Source organism: Hydra vulgaris, chromosome 12, assembly GCF_038396675.1.
Source record: "Hydra vulgaris chromosome 12, alternate assembly HydraT2T_AEP".
In the NCBI taxonomy this organism is placed as follows: Eukaryota; Metazoa; Cnidaria; class Hydrozoa; order Anthoathecata; family Hydridae; genus Hydra; species Hydra vulgaris.
Genome location: NC_088931.1, coordinates 6,895,001 through 6,917,894, shown reverse-complemented (window position 1 = coordinate 6,917,894; position 22,894 = coordinate 6,895,001). Strand labels below are relative to the sequence as shown.

At 27.2% G+C, this 22,894-nt stretch overlaps 1 protein-coding gene across 1 annotated transcript in view; it reads right to left on the bottom strand.

Moving 5' to 3' along the window:
• Window positions 1–1,951: 1,951 nt before the first annotated feature.
• The window catches only part of LOC100210321 (testin), a 24,179-nt gene continuing 3,236 nt past the window's right edge, over window positions 1,952–22,894 (bottom strand). The window contains exons 2-9 of the mRNA XM_065811378.1: window positions 8,466–8,554; window positions 7,188–7,365; window positions 4,347–4,548; window positions 3,980–4,227; window positions 3,201–3,470; window positions 2,771–3,031; window positions 2,482–2,590; window positions 1,952–2,405 (exon numbers count right to left, since the gene is read on the bottom strand). Of these exons, the coding sequence (XP_065667450.1) occupies window positions 2,170–2,405; window positions 2,482–2,590; window positions 2,771–3,031; window positions 3,201–3,470; window positions 3,980–4,227; window positions 4,347–4,548; window positions 7,188–7,365; window positions 8,466–8,554 (1,593 nt within the window). The 3' untranslated portion in view covers window positions 1,952–2,169. The remainder of the gene's footprint in view (window positions 2,406–2,481; window positions 2,591–2,770; window positions 3,032–3,200; window positions 3,471–3,979; window positions 4,228–4,346; window positions 4,549–7,187; window positions 7,366–8,465; window positions 8,555–22,894) is intronic.

Here is a 22,894-nt window from a genome sequence, read left to right as displayed (position 1 = left end):
TTGAAGGCGCGTTGTTTCAGCTTGAAAATCGGTTGAAGGAACTCGAGACAACATAAGAAAACACAAAAACTAGTCCAAAAAGAGATTCAGCACTGGAACAATGTTTTAGAATCATTTCAATTGGCCAGTTTATGTTCAAAACGAATTTAGCACTTCGTGGCACCGTGGATTGTTTCAACCAAATAATGAAAATATTTCAAATTGGTCAATTTTTTGGAAAAGCATAAAGATCTGAATCAATGTCAAAGACATTGATTCAGATCTCGTGGAAGCATGCCAATAAAAGTTTGAATAACTAAATTTAAATTTGCAGAACCGCTGAGGCCAAGGATATCACGGAACAAATATGAAAGGCTCCAGTCGTGGTGTAAAAAGAACGTATACTTAATCCGAAATCAATTCATGTGCCATTTGGATGTCTCAGTCTCAATATAATTCTTGTAGACATGGAAGCCGTTGCAATTACACTTTTTTTGAGTTTGCATTGAAGCGAAAGATAAATTTGTTTTTTTGAAGCACCAGGCAAAATTATCTTCTGCTTGGTACTTCGTCACAGCGATCGCAGATTATGCAAATCAAGATGGCAAACTTGTGTGCAAAATCTGACAGTAAAGAATATTTCTAATAGCCGCTGAGTATGCGGAATCGATTGTTTAAAAGTTGTTTGTTATTAAATAGCAGCAGTGTAGGATGTTTTGGTGGAAGTGACTGAAAATATCAACAATCCAAAAGTAAAGACAACTGGACTAGTAAAAATCAATTTAAAATTTTCCGTCTTAGGTTATTTTATTTATTTATACTTTTTATCACATAATATATTTTTTTATCACGCGGATAAAAAAGTATTAACGAAAAATGTAGTAATACAGAATATTTTGAAATGGAAACTTTTAAAACCGAATTTAAAGTTTAAAGTTTAATTATAAACCATGTAATGAAGATTTTTTGATTGTACCCATAAACTTAAGAAGTATTAACGCTATTAATAATTTAAAAAACTTCCTTTAAGAATGTAAAATTATTTATTCAGCATGAGTTGTATTACGGAAACGTGGTGGTTTGATGAACTTTCACAAACAAATTCAAATTTTCAAACTACTAAATGATTTCTTTAAAAAAAAAATACCTAAGAGAGGAGGAAGAATTATGGTATATATTCGAAATTATTTAGAAAAAAGGATTAGAAACAACCTTTCATTTTTTGATGCAGATAACGAGGCACTAACAATTGAATTTATCACAAAAAGGAAAACATTTTAGTACCTATATGTACAGACCACCTGATGGGGATATCATTAAACTTGAACCAGATTTTTATTAAAACCAACAATGAAAAAGAAATTATTTTGTTAGGAGACTGTTTCCCAGCGAACATAGAGACGCCGAAACGTCGTCATTTGACGTTCAGGGGCGACGTCGAATTAACATTGGGTTTACATTGGAAATGCTATTCGACGTCAAAAAAAAATCAACTTTGAGCGATGTCGGGATTCTGATGTAAATCCGACGTAATTAAAAAAAAAAGTTTTCGTTGACGAAACTTGAACCTGCACTCGCTCGCGCACCAACATTCCGCGCTATCAGTGAGCGACACTATACTGGGTGTAACTTTAACATTTTATTCAACTTTATATATTTATGACTGGTATAAATAATTACTGATAATAATTACATTTGTTTAGCCAATAAATTTAATACCGCTTATAATCATTTAATATTTTAATTTTTGTGATCATATTATAATGATTATCTTTGAAAATAAGAAAGAGAAGAGGACCTGATATTGTTTAACAACGGATAGATATATTTGATATAAGTAAAATATCAAGTAGAAATTTAATGTTTCGAAAAAAAGATTTTGATTCGTAAGAAGAGTTCGAAAGAGGAATAGGATTAAATGAATTTTTTGAATTAAAAAAATTTCATCTAATAAAAATAAAACGATACAATATAAGTATTTAGTTTTTGTAATTTTAAATACTAAACTGATTTAGAAATTATTTTCCTCAATTTTTGTTAACAGCAAAGATCGTTTACACCATTCAAATTCACTTTTATAGAATATGTAATGAAGCAAAATTTAAAAGTTTATACGTTTAAATTAAAAAAATTGGAACATTCCACAAAACAAAGTAAACGAAACAAAACTAGAAAAAATGTTGTGTTTATTTACTTGCACTCTAAGCAATATCGGTTGCCATCTCGCATAATAAACTTCGCACCAGCAAGTTGCTTATCACAACTCCTACAAATGAAACACTTACTATGCCAGTATTTTGATTCGTAATCGATAAACTTTGTATTGCCTTCTATCGGACCGAAACAAGATGCACAACGCTTGGCGTAATTTACAAGGAAGCAATCATCGCAATAAGGATTTGTCTCATACTTGTAAAACTGAGCACCTAAATAAAACAAAATATGCGTGTGTTTATTAAAACACGCTAAGATTAACAAAAACGAAAAAAAAAAAAGCCTCACCGCCCAATTCTTTCTTGCAATTTTCACAAAAAAAACACTTTGTGTGATACATATTTTCCTCGAACTTTATGCTCGATCCCCTGATCAACTCTTTGCATTTAAAACACGGCTATTACACAAAATAACGCATTTAAAGTACCAAATAACACGTAGCACAAAACAATTATATAAAAATTATTATAGAACTTAAATATTAGCAACGAAGAAATAATACTTGACAAATATTTTAAGTAACAGATTAAAAAAAAAAATTTTGAAAAAAAGAGAAAAAAAATGTGTTTTTAAAAACCTTCGCAGTTGTTTCGAAACAGTCATTGCACAAACGGCGCCCATCAGCTTTCCGAATAAACTTTTGTGACCCAATTGGCTTTTGACATTCCGTGCATAAAAAGCAACGTTCGTGAAAGTAGTTCTCTCCAACCCCTACTTTTTTTTCTTCAGGTAGAAAAGGTTTTTCGCAGGATTTGCAAAATTTAGATTTTTCTGGATCTACACCACGACATGCGTGACAGAGAGGCCTCTCGTTTACGAATGAAAACGTTTGACTTTCCTATTACAAATCGTATGCAATCACTCGCCAATTTTGAAAGGAAATTGAGTTTTATAATTTAAAAATCAAAATATTTTATTTTTTTAAATACTGTATTGAGTAAAGACTCAATTTGTTTAAGAAATTTTTTTTCTTAAACAAATTGAGTTTAGTAAAGTTTTTAACTTACCAACGCTTTTTTACACGAAGAACAAACTAAGCATTCCTTATGATAGTGCCGATCTTTTACAAAAAAATCTTTACTCTCCGGACTAATTGGCTGTTTACACTCAAAGCATGTGTTAGCCATGCTTTTAACATAACATCGCTGACAATACGGTCGCTTATTAATAATAATGTACTTTTTACCAGTTATAGGCACATCACATTGCCAACAGCAAAAATGTTCAACGTGCCATGATTTTTCCATGGCTTTTGTAAATTCACCAATGTAAATTAACTAAAAAACAAACAAATCGATCGTAGCTTGAAAGTTTCAAAAGAATAACAAACAATAAAATATTAGTTGTTTTAACACGATATTAACAAAAACTTTACTTTAACAAAACAAAACAAGATCAAATACATCTGCAATAAGAACTACATATCACAATCAAGATATGAGTTATCACGTCTTTTAATTTAAAATATGTAGACAAAATTTATTTTTAAATAAGCTAAACTTAATTCAATGCCAAATCATTGAAATTTTGCCTGGTTGCTAACTTAATTCGCCAACGTCGTCTGTGTTAAAAATTTTTATTATTTTATACTCAATAGGATGAATTAATAAATTTTTAAATAAAAAGTAAAAAAAAAAACAGAACTTATGTATTACATGTAAAATTACTTTTTACATCCTTAACCATTGCAAATAAAATTGAAAAAGAAAGTACAAAACACAATGCAAAAGTAGTAACAACAAAAATATTGAAAATTAATTAAAATATATAAAAGTTAAAATCAAACCTCTTCACAGCCATGACATCTTGGTTTTATCTGTTCAGCCCAATGCCTTCCACAATAAATTTTCTTTTCATGCACAAAATAAATAAGATCTATTAGAAGCTCATCATCTACACAACATTTAAAGCACTGTGGATGCCAGCAAAATGATTCCCCTAAACGTTCAGTAAATACACCCATCTCTCCCGAATTTATGTTTATAGAGCAATTATGACAAGGAAGAACTTTTGAAATTAATTCTTTTACACAACCTGTAAGATTAATAAACAATTTTACACAAAGAATTAAAAATGTTGACATATGCTCAGTTTTTACACAGTGGTACGCTACTATAAATACAAAATTTTAACAATCTTAAAAATATTTTTACCTATTCCCAGAGCAGATTTCAAACGAAACTTGCTTAGTTCATCAAAAGAGGGCTTTGCATCTTCTTTTAAAAAATTAGCATACTTTCTATTATAATCCTGTTTTGGCAATTGATAAAATATTTGCCTAGCTCTGTAACGTGCACCTTCACTATCTGTCTTGGGAACTTTAGATTTAGGAATTTTTCTCATGAATGATTCAATCTTAAATAGTTTGATTATTATTTTTAGAAATGTAAATGACAATGTTATAAAAGTTAATAATAAATTTCAAATTTATTTTATTTTAAAAAAAAAGGTAAAATAAATAATAAATTTCCTCAACAAAAAATTAAAATAACATAACAGAGTATAATATTTAGAAAAACTACACCTGAATCTAAAGATTACCTTTTAAATAAAGTTGTTTTCAGTTTATTTTCAAATATGTTTAACCAAAAACAAATAAAACTACAATCATTTTTCCTGATGCATTTTGATATTTAAACAAAAAAAAGGTATTTATTTTGGGATTTAGACTATATATCCATGTCCCTGGTAGTACCACGCTCAACTCGTTTCTCAGCGCAGGGGCCTTGTTCATCAAGGTTTGTGTTTCGGAGTTATAGAGTTGAGAGAGGGTTATATGACAAATAAGTACCCTCCTCGTCTGTAGTGGCCTTCTCGGCCTTGAAGAGGTGAATTAACAAAAAAATATATATATCTCTAGTAAGAGATAAATAGTCCCAAAATAAATACCTTTTTTTTTTGTTGGCAAAACCCATAAGGCAGCTCTTGATACCACTTGACACCTTGCACCGGCCTTATATTTTAGTGAGATCATAACATGATCGAACCACCTAAAGTAAAACAAAAAGAAACTGAGCATAAGTTAGGTTCAAAGACAAGACACAAATCAAGGAGTGAAGGTTTTTGGTTGTCTGGAAAACTGAATAAGAGATAAGAAAGACAAATATTTTTATGTATAGAAGTCCAAGGTCATTGGTACTAGAGCTAAGGTATTCAGTGTGATGAGCAATAAAGTCATTAACAACAATAATGGCTGAGGGATAAAGAAAAAGATCTCGATTAATTTGATCAAAAATATAATCAAAAAGTGTGCAGTCTTAAGAAAAAGGAGAACAATAAAAAACAAAAAGAATGATAATTGAGTGAAGAGGTGCTAAGGAAAACCACATAAAAGAATATAGGATTTATTTGATTGAAAGATTTTGGTTTAAATGATGGTTCTTTTTTTATCTACTTTTAATTACTTTATTAATATTTTAAATATTTAGAGAACATGACTCAATAACGGAGTATGACACCCTAATAATAATTAGGGTGTCATACTAATCAAACCATAATCAAAGTCAAAACAAAGGTCTTAACAACGCATTCTCAAAACTAACAGGGACTGTTAAACTGAGTTTTAGAGCTGTAATTTTATTAGGAGATAAAGAGCTGCATAGCCACCACTAAGGTGACACAAGCAATAGCCCATAAGTAGAGTCAAGGAGATCCGTCATTTATTATCCTAGAAAGAGAACAATCTAACACAGACTAGCATTTACACTAACCATTAGATAAAGAAAAGGTGCACTGCTGATCTTTAATCTTGAAATTTTTTTTCCTACACTTAATGTCTTTTTGATGTAAATCTTTTACATTACATTAGCTGGATGCAAATAAAGCCTGGTCAAGATGAGTATTTTTATTGATACACCATCTCAAGCTTTTATTTAACCAAGAGCCCCAAGGCAGGGGCTAAAATTAACTTATAACCTTTGCCTAGAAAAGCTTATACTACAAGGCAGCAGGAAACAAAGCAAGCTGTACAAGGTTACATATTATTAGTAGTAAGTTGATTATGATGACTCTAATACTAATCTGAACTAAATTATAAATGTGGCAGAGTTAATGTGGGTTGCTTGTGGCAGAGTAAAACTATTTTTTGATATTTTGCTTTAAAATTTTAAAACTAGAATCGTTTTCAAAAAAATTATAAACTGCTATGTATATGCTATGATATGCATAAAATATTATATACTGTTATGTGTGTGATATGTTAATAAATATATTTAATGTATTCCTGAACACTGTATATTACAGTTTTTAGGAAACTTAATTCCATAAATTTTTAGAGACTTCTCTAAAGCACATACAATTAAAATCATTTAAAGTAATGAATAACAATTAAGTGGTTTTCTGATTGCTTATTAAAGAGTTTTATTTGCAGGAAAAACCAGTACTTACTATTGTATTTACTGCAATAATTACTATCAGTAGTTAATACAGAGTTTTATTATAAACTCTGTATTAACTACTGATAGTAATTATTGCAGTGTTGTTGATGAGATTTTCATTGTAATTTATTTCTAAATAACATATTTTGAGCAATAACTATTATTCTCAAATGTATTTGTAAAAATCAACCAAATAAAATAAATAAATAATAACTAATTACACTCACTAATCATTAATTACAATCACTAAACCATGTTGATTATGTATAATAAAAGTAATCAACGGTCTAATCTCTTAAAATAAATAAAAGTAATCAACGGTCTAATCTCTTAAAATAAATAAAAGTAATCAACGGTCTAATCTCTTAAAATAAATAAAAGTAATCAATGGTCTAATCTCTTAAAATAAATAAAAGTAATCAATGGTCTAATCTCTTAAAACCTAGACAAATTTAAATTTGATTTATAAAAATATAATTTGAAATGTTATCACATCAAAACTGCTTTAAAAGTAAATGTATAATATAATTTATTTCATAATTATAATTTGTAATTAAGAATAACAATTATTATATCATTTATAAATTAATTCCATCAGTAAAAATAATTATAGCTTACTTGTAAAGTCTTTAAACCTCTTGGTATCCAGTTGTACCCTTCTGTAAGAGCTATATCATATTCTGAGCTTAAAGGAGGATTTATTTCTTCAACATCAAGTCGATTAAAAGGCAATCCTGGACTGTTTTGAGGAACATCGTGTCTCCAAAGAGCACACTTGCAATTGCCACAACCTCGCCTGAAAAAAAAGATCTTTTAAATTTTTTCAAATGTAAATATGATGTAAGTATGACTTATAAAAAATGAACAATATTTTAAGTGATGCTAGGTAAATGACCATTAGTAATTGGAAGATGGTTATTCTTAAATATTACCTTATAATTTAATTAATTATAACTAAACTAGGCTAATTGCTTATAATTTTATTCATTATAATTAATTACTTAGCAAATATTTGATTGTGCTAATATTTCATGGTGGTTATTACTGAATAATTATTTTTTATTTAAATTTTTCTCAGTAATGAAAGAAAAACAAGAATAAAAAACTTTTTAAAACTTTTCAAAACTTGTGTATGACCAATAATAAAAAGTTATATTATATTAAAGTTATATTAAGATAATAAAAAGTTGAATTATACATAGCCGGAAAACATTGTTTGAAAAATGGATACAGCAAAAGCAATAAAGCACTTTACAATAAAAGTAAGAAAAGAAAAATTTTTGTAAACCCTTTTTTAATTGATATTATTAGTGATGGTTGTCCAATACCAGAAAATATGTATATGCATATCATAGCATATACATAGCAGTTGTGTATTATTAAAAAATAAAACAAGCATAACCAAGGAGTTATTATATCAAATATATTCTATGCATTTTTTTATTTTATCAATTAAATCCGCATATGCAGAGCACAAATACACATATAGAGAGCACAAATGCACATAAACACTGCTTAAAATGACACATACAAACATCACTACTGCTCAAAAAAACAAAAAAGTAAAAAATTTTTGCAAACAATTCAAGTTTAATTGTGGTTAAAAGCTAGATAAATGGTTTTATTCATTGTTATTTAGCCAATATTAAACCAAAAAATAAAAATTAACAAAAGCAAATAATAAATTTAAAAAAGTTCCAATGATTTGAAGTAACTATTTTATTTTCTTATTACAAATTAAAAAAATTTACTCAATAACAACTTAGAAACTACACAGTAAAACACACTAAAAAAATGACTTTTAAACTTTTATAAAAATAATATGAATTAATTTTTGCTTGATTTTTAATATTTTAAAGATTTATCATATATTTATCATTGAAATCATTATTTTACCTCCATGAATGTTGACAAAATCCAGGACATTTTTCTTTACAAATCAAACAAGAAACACCCTCCACAGCACTAAACTCTGACTTTTCATACTAAATTAAAAACATCATGAAAGAAATAAAGAAAATATAAAGCTGGAAATAAATTTATTAATTTATTTTTAATAACTTTTTTTTTTCTTTTTATCAATTTAAATTAATTTCCTGTTGATCTACATAACACTTAGATTACAATTCTTCTAATCCTATTTTTCATTATACTCAGAGATTGAAATGAAATATTTAAAGTCATTGATTCTCTTGATGCTTATATATTATCTTGTCTTTTAATCCCATTAAAAATCTTAAAACAACTAAAAATAAAATCTCAAGCATCTTTTCTAATATTTTCAACATTTTCTAAGGGAATCCTGATATTTTAAATCATTGCTAAAATTATGTTTATTTTTGAGAATAAAGGTTCCAAATTATTAATTTTTAACTATAGACCAATATCTTTACACTCTAATATTAACAAAATTCTAGAAACCTTTCTAATCCTTATTAGCCTTGACTAATTTTGATCGAGTGATCAACTTAACAATTCTAATATTCTGTGTGACCTAAATTTGGTTTTCTGAAGTAATTACTCAACATCATTGGCCCTATTAAGTTTGGTTAAAAACTCAAGTGCTCAAGATAAAGAATTTTTTAGAATCTTAATAGACCTCCAAAAAAAGCCTTTTATAGTATGGATTTAAAAATTTTACTATGGTATGGTATACATGGTATGGTATATATGGTACAAAAGGAGTTTCATATTCTTCAATCATAAGTTAATAATATAAATACACTTTATAATTGTTTTTTACATTTTTTTTTTATATTGTAAAAATAAGAATTTTTATTATTTTTATAAACTTTGATTGCTATTAAAAACTTTTATGTATATATTTTATGTTCTTCTGCAAATTTTATATTTAGATTGATCTCGTAAAAAACAACAATAAAAATTTTTATAAGCTTTTTCACTTCATATTGCTTTTAAAAACCTTTTGAAATTTAATAAATAACAACATTATAATTAATACTTTCGTTTTTGTTCTCGCAACCTTGTCTAAGATGGGATAAATTTGCATTTAACATTATACAGACTGTGAAATATGGTCTAGAGCAGGGTGGCCAAATAGCGGCTCTTAAAACGTCATTGTGGCTCTTTTCAAAAGTTTCATTGATTTACAGATAATAAAAAGTTGAATTATACATAGCCGGAAAACATTGTTTGAAAAATGGATACAGCAAAAGCAATAAAGCACTTTACAATAAAAGTAAGAAAAGAAAAATTTTTGTAAACCCTTTTTTAATTGATATTATTAGTGATGGTTGTCCAATACCAGAAAATATACTTGAAGAAACATCTCAATTTAAAATAGAATTACTAAATCTCCAAAAAGATCAAAATCTTCAAATGCTGCATAAAACACTAGCTTTATTAGATTTTTGGAAAATGGTTCCTGAAGTTAAGTATCCTTAACTAAAAAGAATTAATATAAAACTTATTTCAATTGTTGGTACATATACATGTGAATCTTTATTTTCGATTATGAAATTTGTTAAATCAAAGTATCATGCCAATCTAACTAGTGAACATTTGTTACAGTTGCTTAGAATATCAACTACAAGCTTGAAACCAGATTTTAAAAAACTTACCAGTAGCGTTAAAAATCTTAGTGCCTAATAAATTTATAGTAAATTATGCAAGTTATTATACAAGAAGAATTTTCTTTTATGTCGAATTTTTTGTTGAATGATGAAAAGATATTTTTCAATTGTAAAAATAAAAGTAGTTTGAACTTAATTGAAGTTCATTGAAATTTTTTTTTATTGTGTAGTCGTTTATTTATTTGATATTTTGCAGTTTTTAGTAACATATGCTATTAAGTGGTTATAAGCAAGTTTAATTCAAATAAAAGCAAGTTTAATTAAAATACATAAATAAAAAATTTTTCTCAAAGAAACCTTTTTATCTTTAGATTTTTATATCTTGCTTACAACTATTTTTATAAGGAAATTTATGGTTGTTGTAATTGTGTTAATTCAAAAAAAAAATTATGATTTAGAGATGCTTTCTCAAGTTTTTCTACAAATGATTTTCTAGTGTGAATAAAAAGGAATCAGATTTTATGTAGCCAAGTTTACATTTAAGCATTATATAGCTTTTGCTTTCTTTTTTGTAAAAAAAACTAAATACTTAATATATAAATTGTGTACATAATAAGTTTATTTATAAAAGTACAATTTCCATTTAAAAAATCAAAATATTGATGTATAAAAAAATCTAAATTTACATTCGCCAATTATTATTTTTAAAGATGAAGTTGGCATAGCAACATATTTATTGCGGCTCTTCGGCCACGTCATTATTTATATGCGGCTCTCGCGTCTAAAATTCTGGCCAGCGCTGGTCTAGAGTCCCTTTCAAATTTGGGATCATCAGTTTGGAATTACGTACCAATGAGTTGCAAATTAGCATCAACTCTGAAAAAATTTAAATTAAAAATCGAACATTTGATTCTTAATGTCCTTGTAAATTATGCATGACCTATATTAAAGACATTAGATTTAATTAGATAAAATCGCATATTTAATTTAAGCAAATTTTAAATAACTCGTTATTTAAATTTTTGATTTTTGCTATTGATTTTTCAGATATTTTCTTGAATTCTTTTAATAATTGTTTGAATTGACTAATATACTTAATTTGTAAGAAAAGTGTCTACTGTAAATAAATTCCGAATAATAAAAAATAATAAAATAAGGTTTGGAGGCGCAGGATATAGTGGTTGTATCTCAGTAAATTCTTTTAAAATGCCAATTTGGCTGCAGCAATCTCAATTGTCAGCATGTGAAAGCCTGGTGTGAAACGGCCTCGGAAAATTACTGCTACTTTTATTGTAAATACCAAAATATCAAACCATGATGAAGAGATGACTTGTCTTCGCAATGAAACAGAAGTTTTTCCAAAGTAACTGATGACAAAAAAAATTGCAATGAACCTGAATGCCCATATAGGCCCACTACAAATCCACTAAAACAATGTATTCTGGGTAGTAATCACATAAAGTTAAAAAAAATTAATTTGAAAATAGAAGCATGCTTATTATTTGTTTAGTAATAAAAAGTTGTTAACTTGAACAAAATCCAATAAATATAAGAATAAAACATTTAAAAAAATTGAAATGAAATGACAATACTCAGTACTATGAACAATATTAATGACAATACTCAACACTACAAACAATATTAATGCAGCATTAGGATTTAGTGCAGCAGAAGAAAACAATTACATTACACATTTTTGTAAATTTATTTGTGCATCAAGAGATTGCCTCGTAAAATGCAATAAGCTGCTAAAATAAAAATTCAGTAATAATGGAGGAGCAAAATGATTTGCAGAACGCGCGAAGTGAAAAAAATAAGAATTTTGAGTTAATTCCATTTCCACCTTTTATATACTGAAATCTGTCATCTATTTAAATATTAGACTAATTAAAAAATTTTTGATTATAAAAATGGACATAAAAAACAACAATTTCTGTTGGTTTTTCGTTGTTTTCTCAAAACCAGTTTACTCGGACTTAGCGCGTTTTGCCTCATTATCTGATATATCTGCTTCAGTTATTTGAAAAATTTGCCTGAAATATCTGTTTTAATTGTTTGAGAAATTTGTCTGAAATATCTGTTTTAATTGTTTGAGAAATGGAAAATATTCAATAAGTTACGGATGCCTCGTTAAGAAAAATTATTTTAAAACTGTATTCTCCAGGTTATACAATAAGAAAAATAGGAAAAGTCGTTAGCAGAAGACATTCAACAATGCTGCAGGAGCAGATCCAGGCTGTAGCAAGTGTAGCAAATGCTACAGTCAGCTCAGTTTTTTTATTCTTTTTTACATACATTTTTTTTTATGCAAAAGAGAAAAATAATCTAAATAGGTTATGGAGGTTACAAGTAGTCAAAATGCGGCGCTTCAAAAATTTACTCAAAATCGTAGCTGAGCCAAGTTGACTATGTTACGGAAATATTTCATTCGGAAAAATGAAATGCTTTATTGAAAAACCCATATTTTTAACAGGTTTTGTCTCACATGCCCATAAAATTTTGAAAGGATGTCAAATATTACGCAGCGTATCAACTTAAATTGAACTGGGAGTTTAAAAAAGTGGCAAATCGACTGTTGCAACTGTAGCAAAAGTCAATTTGTCATATTTTGAAACAACTTTATATACACCCCCGATAATTTATTATATATTGAGCCTATTTAGCTGCAATCTTTTTATTAACAAGGAAGTCTTACGTAGTTACTTAACGAGCGAGAACCTGTAGCAAAAAAAAAATGTGTGGCAAAAGCAGAAATTCTGTCATGGTGGTACAACCATTTGTTTAACAACATATATACAACCAATTTTTTTTAATTAGCATTAGAACCATAATGGTGGAAAAACTATCAAAAAATGCGTTTTTGGACTAAATTTCAAAACATAATTTCTATGGCTAGCCATCATCATATGACCTGAAATTTTGTACACTTACTCTAAACACTATTTTATTCCATTTAACAGATAGATTTTTTAAATATCAAAGTAAATGATGAGTTATGTAGATTTTCCTCATATTTTATTTATTTTTTGACGTTTTAGATAGGTAAATACATAAAATTTTATTCTCATTATAGTATAAGATATATATAGTAGATAGGATAAGTCTAAAATTTAGAGAGATCTGACTAAAAAAAATTACTAATCATAAAATCCATCCATCTATCTGTTAAATGAATTTTATGATATTTCGAGCAAGTACTGAAAATTTCAGATCAAATGAACAATGCTAACTCAAGAAACTGTGTTTTGAAGTTTAAGCAAAAACGAAAAAACGCAAACTGAGATAAACAGCTTTGAAAAATTCTTGATATAATATTTACAATATTAATTTAAAATCCTCCTGAAACATAATTGTCATGACATTCTTTTGCTTTCTCCTGATCTAGGTGACATTTTCTGATGGCTCTAAGAGTTTTTCTTTTTTTTTCTCCCTTTTCTGATGACTTGCACCTCATTTGACTAATCCTTTTTTTATTTTTAGAAGTCACTGAATTATTTGATACCTTACCATTTAACCAAAATGTCTAAAAACACTAATAACACCCTTTGCACCATCATTGAATGTTAAAATAGCTGAATACGTTCCCATTTCCAGTGTTGATTAAGAAACAAAAACTCTTTTTGGTACACGAGCCCAAATAAGTCCATTAAGTGCCTCGTTAGCATTTTGTGTGTTTCTATCTAAACATTTTGATAACAATTCATCTGATTGTAAATTTATAATTATTGGTAGAACTAAATCTCTTATCCATAGTGGTATGGTAGATTTGGGTTTATAATTCTTTTGATTTAGAGCCCAGTATTTGCATTAACTCTTGCAGCCAACCTTCAACCATTATCACATCGTCGTAATGTTGCTTCTCTTTCTCTTTTCTACAAATACTATAATTGGGCACTGCTCTAATGAGCTAGCGCCTCGGCATAAACTGCTTTCTTCATTGAATACAAGTTTCCCAAATTAGATCTGATTGCAAGACCATAATAATTTTGCATTGAATTAATGCAGTTTTCAGTGAGTTTACCTCTGCCTGATATTGGTTTTTTCTACCTTTTTGGTCTTTCTCAAGGTTTCGTAGATGTGTTCCTAACCGTTTTTGAACATGTCCAACACATTCCAATTTTACAGGCATAATACCATACTTTTTGTAAGAATCTGCTACTATTACATCATTAAAAGAAGATGTATCCCTATCTCCTAGATATTCTTTATATATCAACTTATTTTTTTGTAAAGATCTCTTAAACATTGCCGGAGCTCCTACAGATTCCATTCTACCCGATGAACCCTTGTGATTTGATTCACACTGGTGATCAACCAACCAACACTGATACTCTAGAGTTCCTCTTTTAGATCTCCTAATTTTACATCCATTGCAATGTTTGGTAAATATCTCTGCATCAATAAATTTGTCACTACAAACAGCAGTTACACCATTCAACGAATTATGACCTCGCTTTTGCCATGAACCATCAATAGAAACTCTAACTTCTTTCATTTCAAGAGAGTTGTTTATTGATTTGGTTTCAAAAGCAGTTTTTTGCATACTTTCCTCACTAGCAATTTTGTATACTAACATGGCAGTTTTATTTAACTTATCAAAGCCATTAGGCGACAAACAATAAAGATTCATACAAAATGAAAAAATTTTCATTGATTCATGCACTTGTTTCTCACCACCAGCACCTATTTCTCGCAATCCGATGACAGCTCGCAGGTTGATCTCATATGGTGATTCTAGAGATGAATGTTCTTTTTTAACATTATCTATAGGAAATCATTTGTGTTTAAAGAATTCTTTGACTTTGGTGAAGTTCTAAATTTTTAGAAAAGTTACGCTTTCTACGCTTCATCTGGAATGAATGACAAAAACTCGTGCGAGAACCAACGTTATCTTTGGTTAACAAGTTTCCAATAAAGCAATTGGGGCAAGCAGTATGTGCAATTAATTTCATTAACAATAAAAAGTTAATAAATATAAATAGTCGTCAGATTCACATTTATCCGAGCTAAACGATACATCTAACTTTCTTGAGCTAACACAAGAAATCTCCTGATCTGCAGGTTTTGATTTGAGAATATCAGATGGTTTAAACCCATTCCATTTTCTGCTCTTCTTTCTAGTACTATTTTGTTTATTTGGCATTTATTTAATTTAATTTATATATATATATATATATATATATATATATATATATATATATATATATATATATATATATATATATATATATATATATAATATATATATATATATAATATAAATATATATAATATAAAGTATTTAACATTGTTGTTAGGGTATTTTCTCCCTAAAAATAAGCTCAATTTTACTGGAGTCTTCAAGCTTACAAAGCTTGAAGACTCCAGTAAAATTGAGCTTATTTTTAGGGAGAAAATACCCTAACAACAATGTTAAATACTTAGTATCTCCGTTGCTAAGGAAAAAAAGAGACATAGTGTTCTAATAAAAATGCTCATATCTAAAGAAAGATAATTTATTTAGCTCTGAAACTTTGGCTAAACGTTCTTTGATTAATTTGACACATATTTTATGCAAAATTGAAAACTCAAAAAAAATTTTAGTTTCCTAATTTTTTTGGGTTTTAAAACACTTTATTATATGATGTAATTCGAGTTTTAAAACACTTTATTATATGATGTGATTGACATTAAAACTTCAAAAAGGTTAAATTAAAATAACATTTTGCACAGTTTTCCTCTTGGATATATTTTTAGTTTATTCTAAAATTGCAAAGAACTTTCTTTACTAGGAACTATTATTCTCTGTGACAAGGTGTTTGTTACAAACATGTTATTGTATCAGGAAGCTGCTGTTTTTGGAAAACCAAGGGTATAAATTCTATTTTGAAAAGAGTTTTCGATGTTATGATAACTTGTAATACAAATTATATGTTTGATGGTCCTAAATTTCTTTTGAAAATGTTGTGAAAATCTGTAAACAAATAAATTCCTAATTTTTATGTGATCAAATTCATTTAACTTTAGAATCAGTTAGAGAGTCAAATAGCAAAGCAAAGGCAGTTATATTTGATAAAAATCTAACTCTTTATGAAAAACCTTGGTTAACTACAGATGGAACTCTTTTGTTGTTTGACTTTTGCCCACGTCATCAAATACATACAAAATAATGGACTCAGAAAGCATTTTTTTCTGATAATACTTACAATGTCCTTCTTAATCAACCTAAAACTTCTACTATCTCAAACTTTAACACGACTGGTGATTTTATTAAACTTGCTGTCACATAATAGAAAACTTTTAATCTAATAAGTGTGAGCATATATTTTAGGTTCAATAATGAATAAAAAGTTTCCTCAGAGATCTAAATGATAAACAAAGAAAGTTTGTTTTGGATTTTTGCGATACAGCATTATGCATAAAAAAAATCAGAAAATAGACATAGGAATCAATACATGTCACAAGGCATTTCACAAACTATACATGTGAAGAAATAATCTAGCTGATTAAAACGCAATTAAGAAAAACATCTTTGTTACAAGTATATTATGTTAGGAAAATTTGTTACAGAACTACTTGAAACAGAATTTTCAAGTAGTTCTGTTTCAAAACAGAAATTTAAAAAAAGTATCTTTAGACATATTTTTTAAGTGTTCTTTGAAACCAAAGAAGTCTCTTGTTTACTTAAAAATTTATTTTGAAATTATGATTTGCTTAACGAATATGAAATTTTGATTGATTTTAAAATAGGTGGATTAAAAAGTCCTTTTGACAATACTGTTCAATGGCTTTTGTTTAATTTGAATAAAGATAAAGTATGTTCAATACTTTTATGCTTTAATGCATTACTTAATTGAAATTGAATGTTTTCATCATAATATACTTTCCTATATTAATTTATGAAAAACCACTAAAAACTTTCTACACCAAAATCAAACAAAGAACTGATGTTTTAAACAAAAAACGACCATATTAGGTATGTCTTGTTACCCAGGAAAATAAGTTTTATAGAATTTCTATAAACTTTTGGAACATATGGTCTATAGAAATTCTATAGAATTCTATAGAACTTCTATAGAATTTCTATAGAATGTTTATTAATTTCTAGAAATTGCTATAAAACTTTTTTATCTATAAAAAAAAAGTTCTATTGGAATTTCTATAGAAATTAACAGAGATTCTATAGAAATTATATAGAATTATATAGAATTTCTATAGACCATATGTTCCAAAAGTTTATAGAAATTCTATAAAACTTTTTTTCCTGGGTAGGTTGACATTTATTCATTGACACTTTTGTTTTTTATTATTTGCTGAGATTTGTTAATTGTAATATGAATGAAGTTTTTTTTTTTTGGATTTTAAAAACATTCGTTATTCATTTTATGAATGAAGTTGGTTGTTTTTGGATTTTAAAAACATTCCTTATTCATTTAAAGCAATTTTTATTAAAAAGTTTAGTTACATTAGTTTTAGTTTTATTTAATTTGTTTTTTTTTTTTTCATTATTTGACAAAAAGTTAATTGTAATAAAGTAATGAAATTTATTATTAAAAATATGAAAATATTTATAAATTGTTTTTGTAAATTTATATAAATCGTTAGTGTCTATTTTAATTTTCAGATATTTTATAAAGTCAGCCATTAAATAAAGCATCATGTGTTTTAAAACAAAGTTTAATTAAATAAAAAAATTGAATATTAAACAAAATTAGATTAAATTTGTCGTTTTCATTTTTAAATATCAACCACCAATTTTTTTGCAGACTAAAACATTTTAACAAGCACAAATATTTTGTTGTTTCAAATATATAGATAAATTTATATGAAAATGTTTTGTGTATTATTTGGCATAAATACATTGACTGGCAATAGGAATACCAAGAACTAAATATAAATACATTGACGGAGGATAAGGGTTCGGTCACGATTAAAAGTCATAAAAGACAAATAAACTATCATTTCGTTAAAAAGTATTCAGTTATACTAGATGATTTTAACGTCGCGTAAATCAAGTAACGTTCTTCCGCTCTAAACGGACGGAAAAAGAAAGCAGTTGTAAGGGACCTCGTGTGTCATTGTACATCCAAGAGTGTGTCCAAGAGTGTGTCCAAGAGTGTGTCCAAGAGTGTGTACATCCAAGAGTGTGTCATTGTACATCCAAGTCACTGTACATCCAAGACTGGAGCGAATAGTGTGTGATACCCTCCCCCACGCCATATTAATGAATTTTAGTTAATTATGCCTGCAAATTTAGCTCTTTTAGGTCAGCAAATCGGCATATGTAGATCATATAGAACAGACGGCAAACTTTGAATTTTAGAACTGTCTGCAAATGTGAAAAACGAGGATTTTTTTTTTTTCAGATAAAAAAATATGGTATTTTTGCTACAGTCAATAAAAATTCTGGATCCGCCTTTGTGCAGAATATATAAATTTAGATATGAAAAAAAAATCAACAAATAATAGTGGAAGAGGCAGAAAAAGAATCTTATCTGAAACAGATGAACGCTACATTTTACGAGAAATAAAAAATAACCCAAAACAAAGTGTGTCACGATTAAAAGAAGAAGTCTAAGAGAATTAATAAACCAATTTCTGTTAAAGCTGTTTAAGGGGTATTAATAAAAACCAACTATAATCGCGAGAAATCTTACATATTTGAAATGAATAAAAAGAAACGTTTGCCAGTAAAATAGAGGCTAAGAAAATTGTTTTTAGGGAATGAGATGACATATCACCAACGCTTATTCAAGAAACGGTAGAATCCATGTTACGTCGTTTTGAAGTCATAGTTAAAAATGGTGGCGGTGCAACAAAATATTTGTAATAGTTTACACGAAAAGTAAGTTGTTTTGTAGGATCAATTTTGTGGTTATTTTTATTGCTATTTTTTATATATTAGTATCGTTATTTTATTATTACAGTAGAAAATATATTTATATCCGTTGTGACAAAAAGTATCCAGTGTAACAAAGTTATACTTTAAAATATATTTGTATTCATTGTAACCAAAAGTGTTATTAAACCTTCTTACAACAAAATTGATAAAAAAAAATTAATAAAAAATAAATGATTGCTCTTTATTTCTTAAAAGTTATTTATAAAGTAATTCTTTTTTTTTGTTCTTGTGCGGACGTTCGTGTGCAGCTGTATATATATTTATCGCTTCCAAAAAATCTTAAAGACAAAAAATATTTTTAGCAAATTTTTATTCTTGCTATTTTTCTTTTGTAATATTAAAATTCGAATATTTTCAATCGAATTTTTTTCAATTGAATTTCAATCGAAATTAAAATTCGAATATTTTCAATCGAACTTTTTTCAATTGAATTTCAATCGAAATTAAAATTCGAATTTTTTCAATCAATTGTTAACTTTTCATTTGTTAGTTTTCTTTTAAAACGTTAACAGTTGTAAAGATTTCATGACTTGGTTTCTCATTAATGCTGCATTTTAAAATTGAACCTGTCTAATCGAAAAGGGCACAAGTCCATTTGCTAAAACTTTTCAAAATCAAAAAAAATATGTTTTTTATTAAAATAATGTCTAGGTTGCTAAAGAAATTAAACATAGAAGTAGATAAATAAAGAACGTATATAACTTATGTATTTTTTATTTTTTATAAAAAAAACATAAATCATGCAGAAGTCCTTTTTGAAATGACAGGTTCAATTTTCGTTTTAGACACTGCTGATGTTTTTTGTAAGCCTATATTTTTAATTTCAATTTTAGTTTACATTTTGTAAATAACATATACGTGTTAAATTAAATCTTTTGATATATATTATAATTGCGTTAAATACAAAATATTTTTATTCAAATATTAATATTATTAAAAAAATGTTATTATTCGTAAACTTTAATTTGCAATATTTATTTATAAATTCTGTATAAAGAGCAACGTTTTAATTTCTGAAATACAGAATATGATTTCTCGCCATAAATCTGGATACGAAAAACGAAAAGAGCGACAAAAAAGAACGGAAGAAAGTTCTAGAGGTATGAGAACACTAGAAAATTTGGTGTTTAAAATTTCTTCAAAAACACAGAACGATGACTATTGTGATAATAGAAACATTGATTCGGACGCATTAAGCGCAAGGAATGAAACGGAATTTGTTGGAATTTTCGTGCAATCTGATTTTTCGACACTTTTCTTTGTATACCGACTGTGCCAACATCGATATTGGAGTGGTAAAAGTAAATGTAACACCGAAAGACAATTCTAAGAGGTCTAGAACCACACCCAACAACATTTCCTGTAGATAAACACGGTTTTCAATTACCTACCTATTGGTTAAGCTTTCCTTTAAAAAATAAAGAAATAGTTCCTCGTGATTGGTTAGTTTGGAGCAAATCTAAATAAGCTTTGTTTTGTTTTCCTTGTCGTTTATTTTATAAATTTCATGAGCAAAGATCATTTTTTGCTACAGAAAATGGTTGGCAAGCTAATAGAGGGTACAAAAAATTATATGACAGAATACCTGACCATGAAAAATCTAGCAATCATAAATCTTGTTATATCCAGTGGCGAAATTTAGAAAAAAATATTAATAAACTTACCACAGTTGATTGCTTTATAGTAAAACAAATACAAAATGAGACACAGTAATGGAAAGATTTGATAAAACGATTATTAGATGTAATTTTGTTTCTTGCTGAGCGTGGATTGGCCTTTAGAGGTGTTACTCATTTGATTGGAGATTCGAACAATGGAAATTTTCTAGGATTATTAGAACTTTTAAGTCATTACGATCCGCTTTTAGAAGAACATTTAAAAAATATGAAGCAGAAATTGCAAATACATTACTTATCGCCTACATTCAAAATGAATTTATATCATGCTGAGCAGATTACTTGAGAACTTGTATTTTAAAGGAAAGAGAAACTATGAAGTATTATTTTCTTATTGTAGATGCAACACCCGATTCTGCGCATGTAAAAAAAACTACATTCATTTTACGGTACATTACTATTAAGTCCAACAAATTCGAAATTATGGAAAGATTTCTTGCATTTGTTGACTGCAATAAGAAGGCTGGAGAAGATATTGCTAATTTAATTCTTGAAACGCTACAAAGCACAGTGATTTAAAAACACTTGAAATTTGGCCAAAATAAAGATTTTTAAGTAGCGAAATTTAAATAATGTTATTAGCTAACTATTTTCTACAGTTTCTTATATTTCGAACGGTATAAAAAAATAAGTACTGAAATAATAGATTTGTTAATTTTTGTTTGGAAATGACCAAAAACAGTCCTTTTTTATCGTTAAAATTTTATCATTATTAAAACTTAATTTTCTCCCTAAATACAAAACCTTTTATTTTAATTTTTATTGTATACAAAAATAATAGATAAATTTATCTTTATTTATAAAAAATGTAAATATGTATTGATACATCTTACAAAAAATGCATTTAAAAAATGCAATTTTTATGAGTTTAAACTGGTTTTTATATTGCTAGGACTTTTTACCATAGACTTCCTTTGCGAAGCCAATTCTTTTTTTAAAGAGAGTTTGTATTATTCTGTTAGAAACTAAAAAAGTTAGCTGCCCGAATTTGCCCAATTTTCAAATAATATGGTTTTAAAAAGCTGATTTTATAAAAAAATTAACGATGTAAAAGCTAATACGACATATATATATATATATATATATATATATATATATATATATATATATATATATATAAACTCAAAAATAACTGCCAATTCTAAACATTTAATGAAGGAACTGAGAGTTCCTAATATCTACGAACAAAACATCTATTGCTTTCTTCAGTTCATGTTTTAAACTCAAAAATGATCTGGTCCCTGAAGTCTTCCATAACTTTTTTCGCCTTATTAATCACAAATATCAAACAAAATACTCTATCAAGAACTACTATATTCCGAAAACCTCTTTAAGACAATCTAAATTCTCAATATCCAGCAGAGGACCCCAATTGTGGAACTCATTTCTAACAAACAAAATAAAAACGATAAACTCATTTCAACATTTTAAATGCGTTGTAAAACAACAGCTACTAGACCTCAACATTAATGAAACAATCACTTATTTTTAAAATTTTTTCTTATTTTTAAAATTTTTCCTTTTTCAATTTAAATCTTCATTTTTTCTTAAAATTCTATTATATTACTTGCTTGGTTATTTAATGATGTTCATTGTAAAAGAAGTGAAAAAAAAAAAAAAATTATATGTATTATAAATATTTTATTATATTTGTATTTGGTTTATATTTTGTTATATTTTGTCAACGACAAAAATGGGGCAAGATGATAAGACTATTGTCTTCTACTGCTCCAGTCATATATTTCACGGTAAACTGTTGTACAAACTTAAATTAATAATGACGAATATATATATATATATTATAATATATATATATATATATATATATATATATATATATATATATATATATATATATATATATATATATATGTATTTATATATATATATATATATGTATATATATATATAAATATATATATATATATATATATATATCTTGTATTATTGTTGTAAGATTTTTCGGCACAATATAAAAATTATACAATATATTTAGTAGCAGCCCACAAAGATGGGAAATATGCACACTATGTAAAACACACGGCGGTCTGCAAGAATTGAAAGTATTAAGCCGTTTGCTAAAAATATTAATGAAATTAAAATAGCAATAAACGCTGTTTTGGAATTAAACTTAACGTCAGAAACTCGACCAGATCTTATCAGAATAAAAAAGTATATGGAATCTTTTGAATGCTTAGTACTGGCAAAAATATGGCACAAAGTACTGTTTTACAA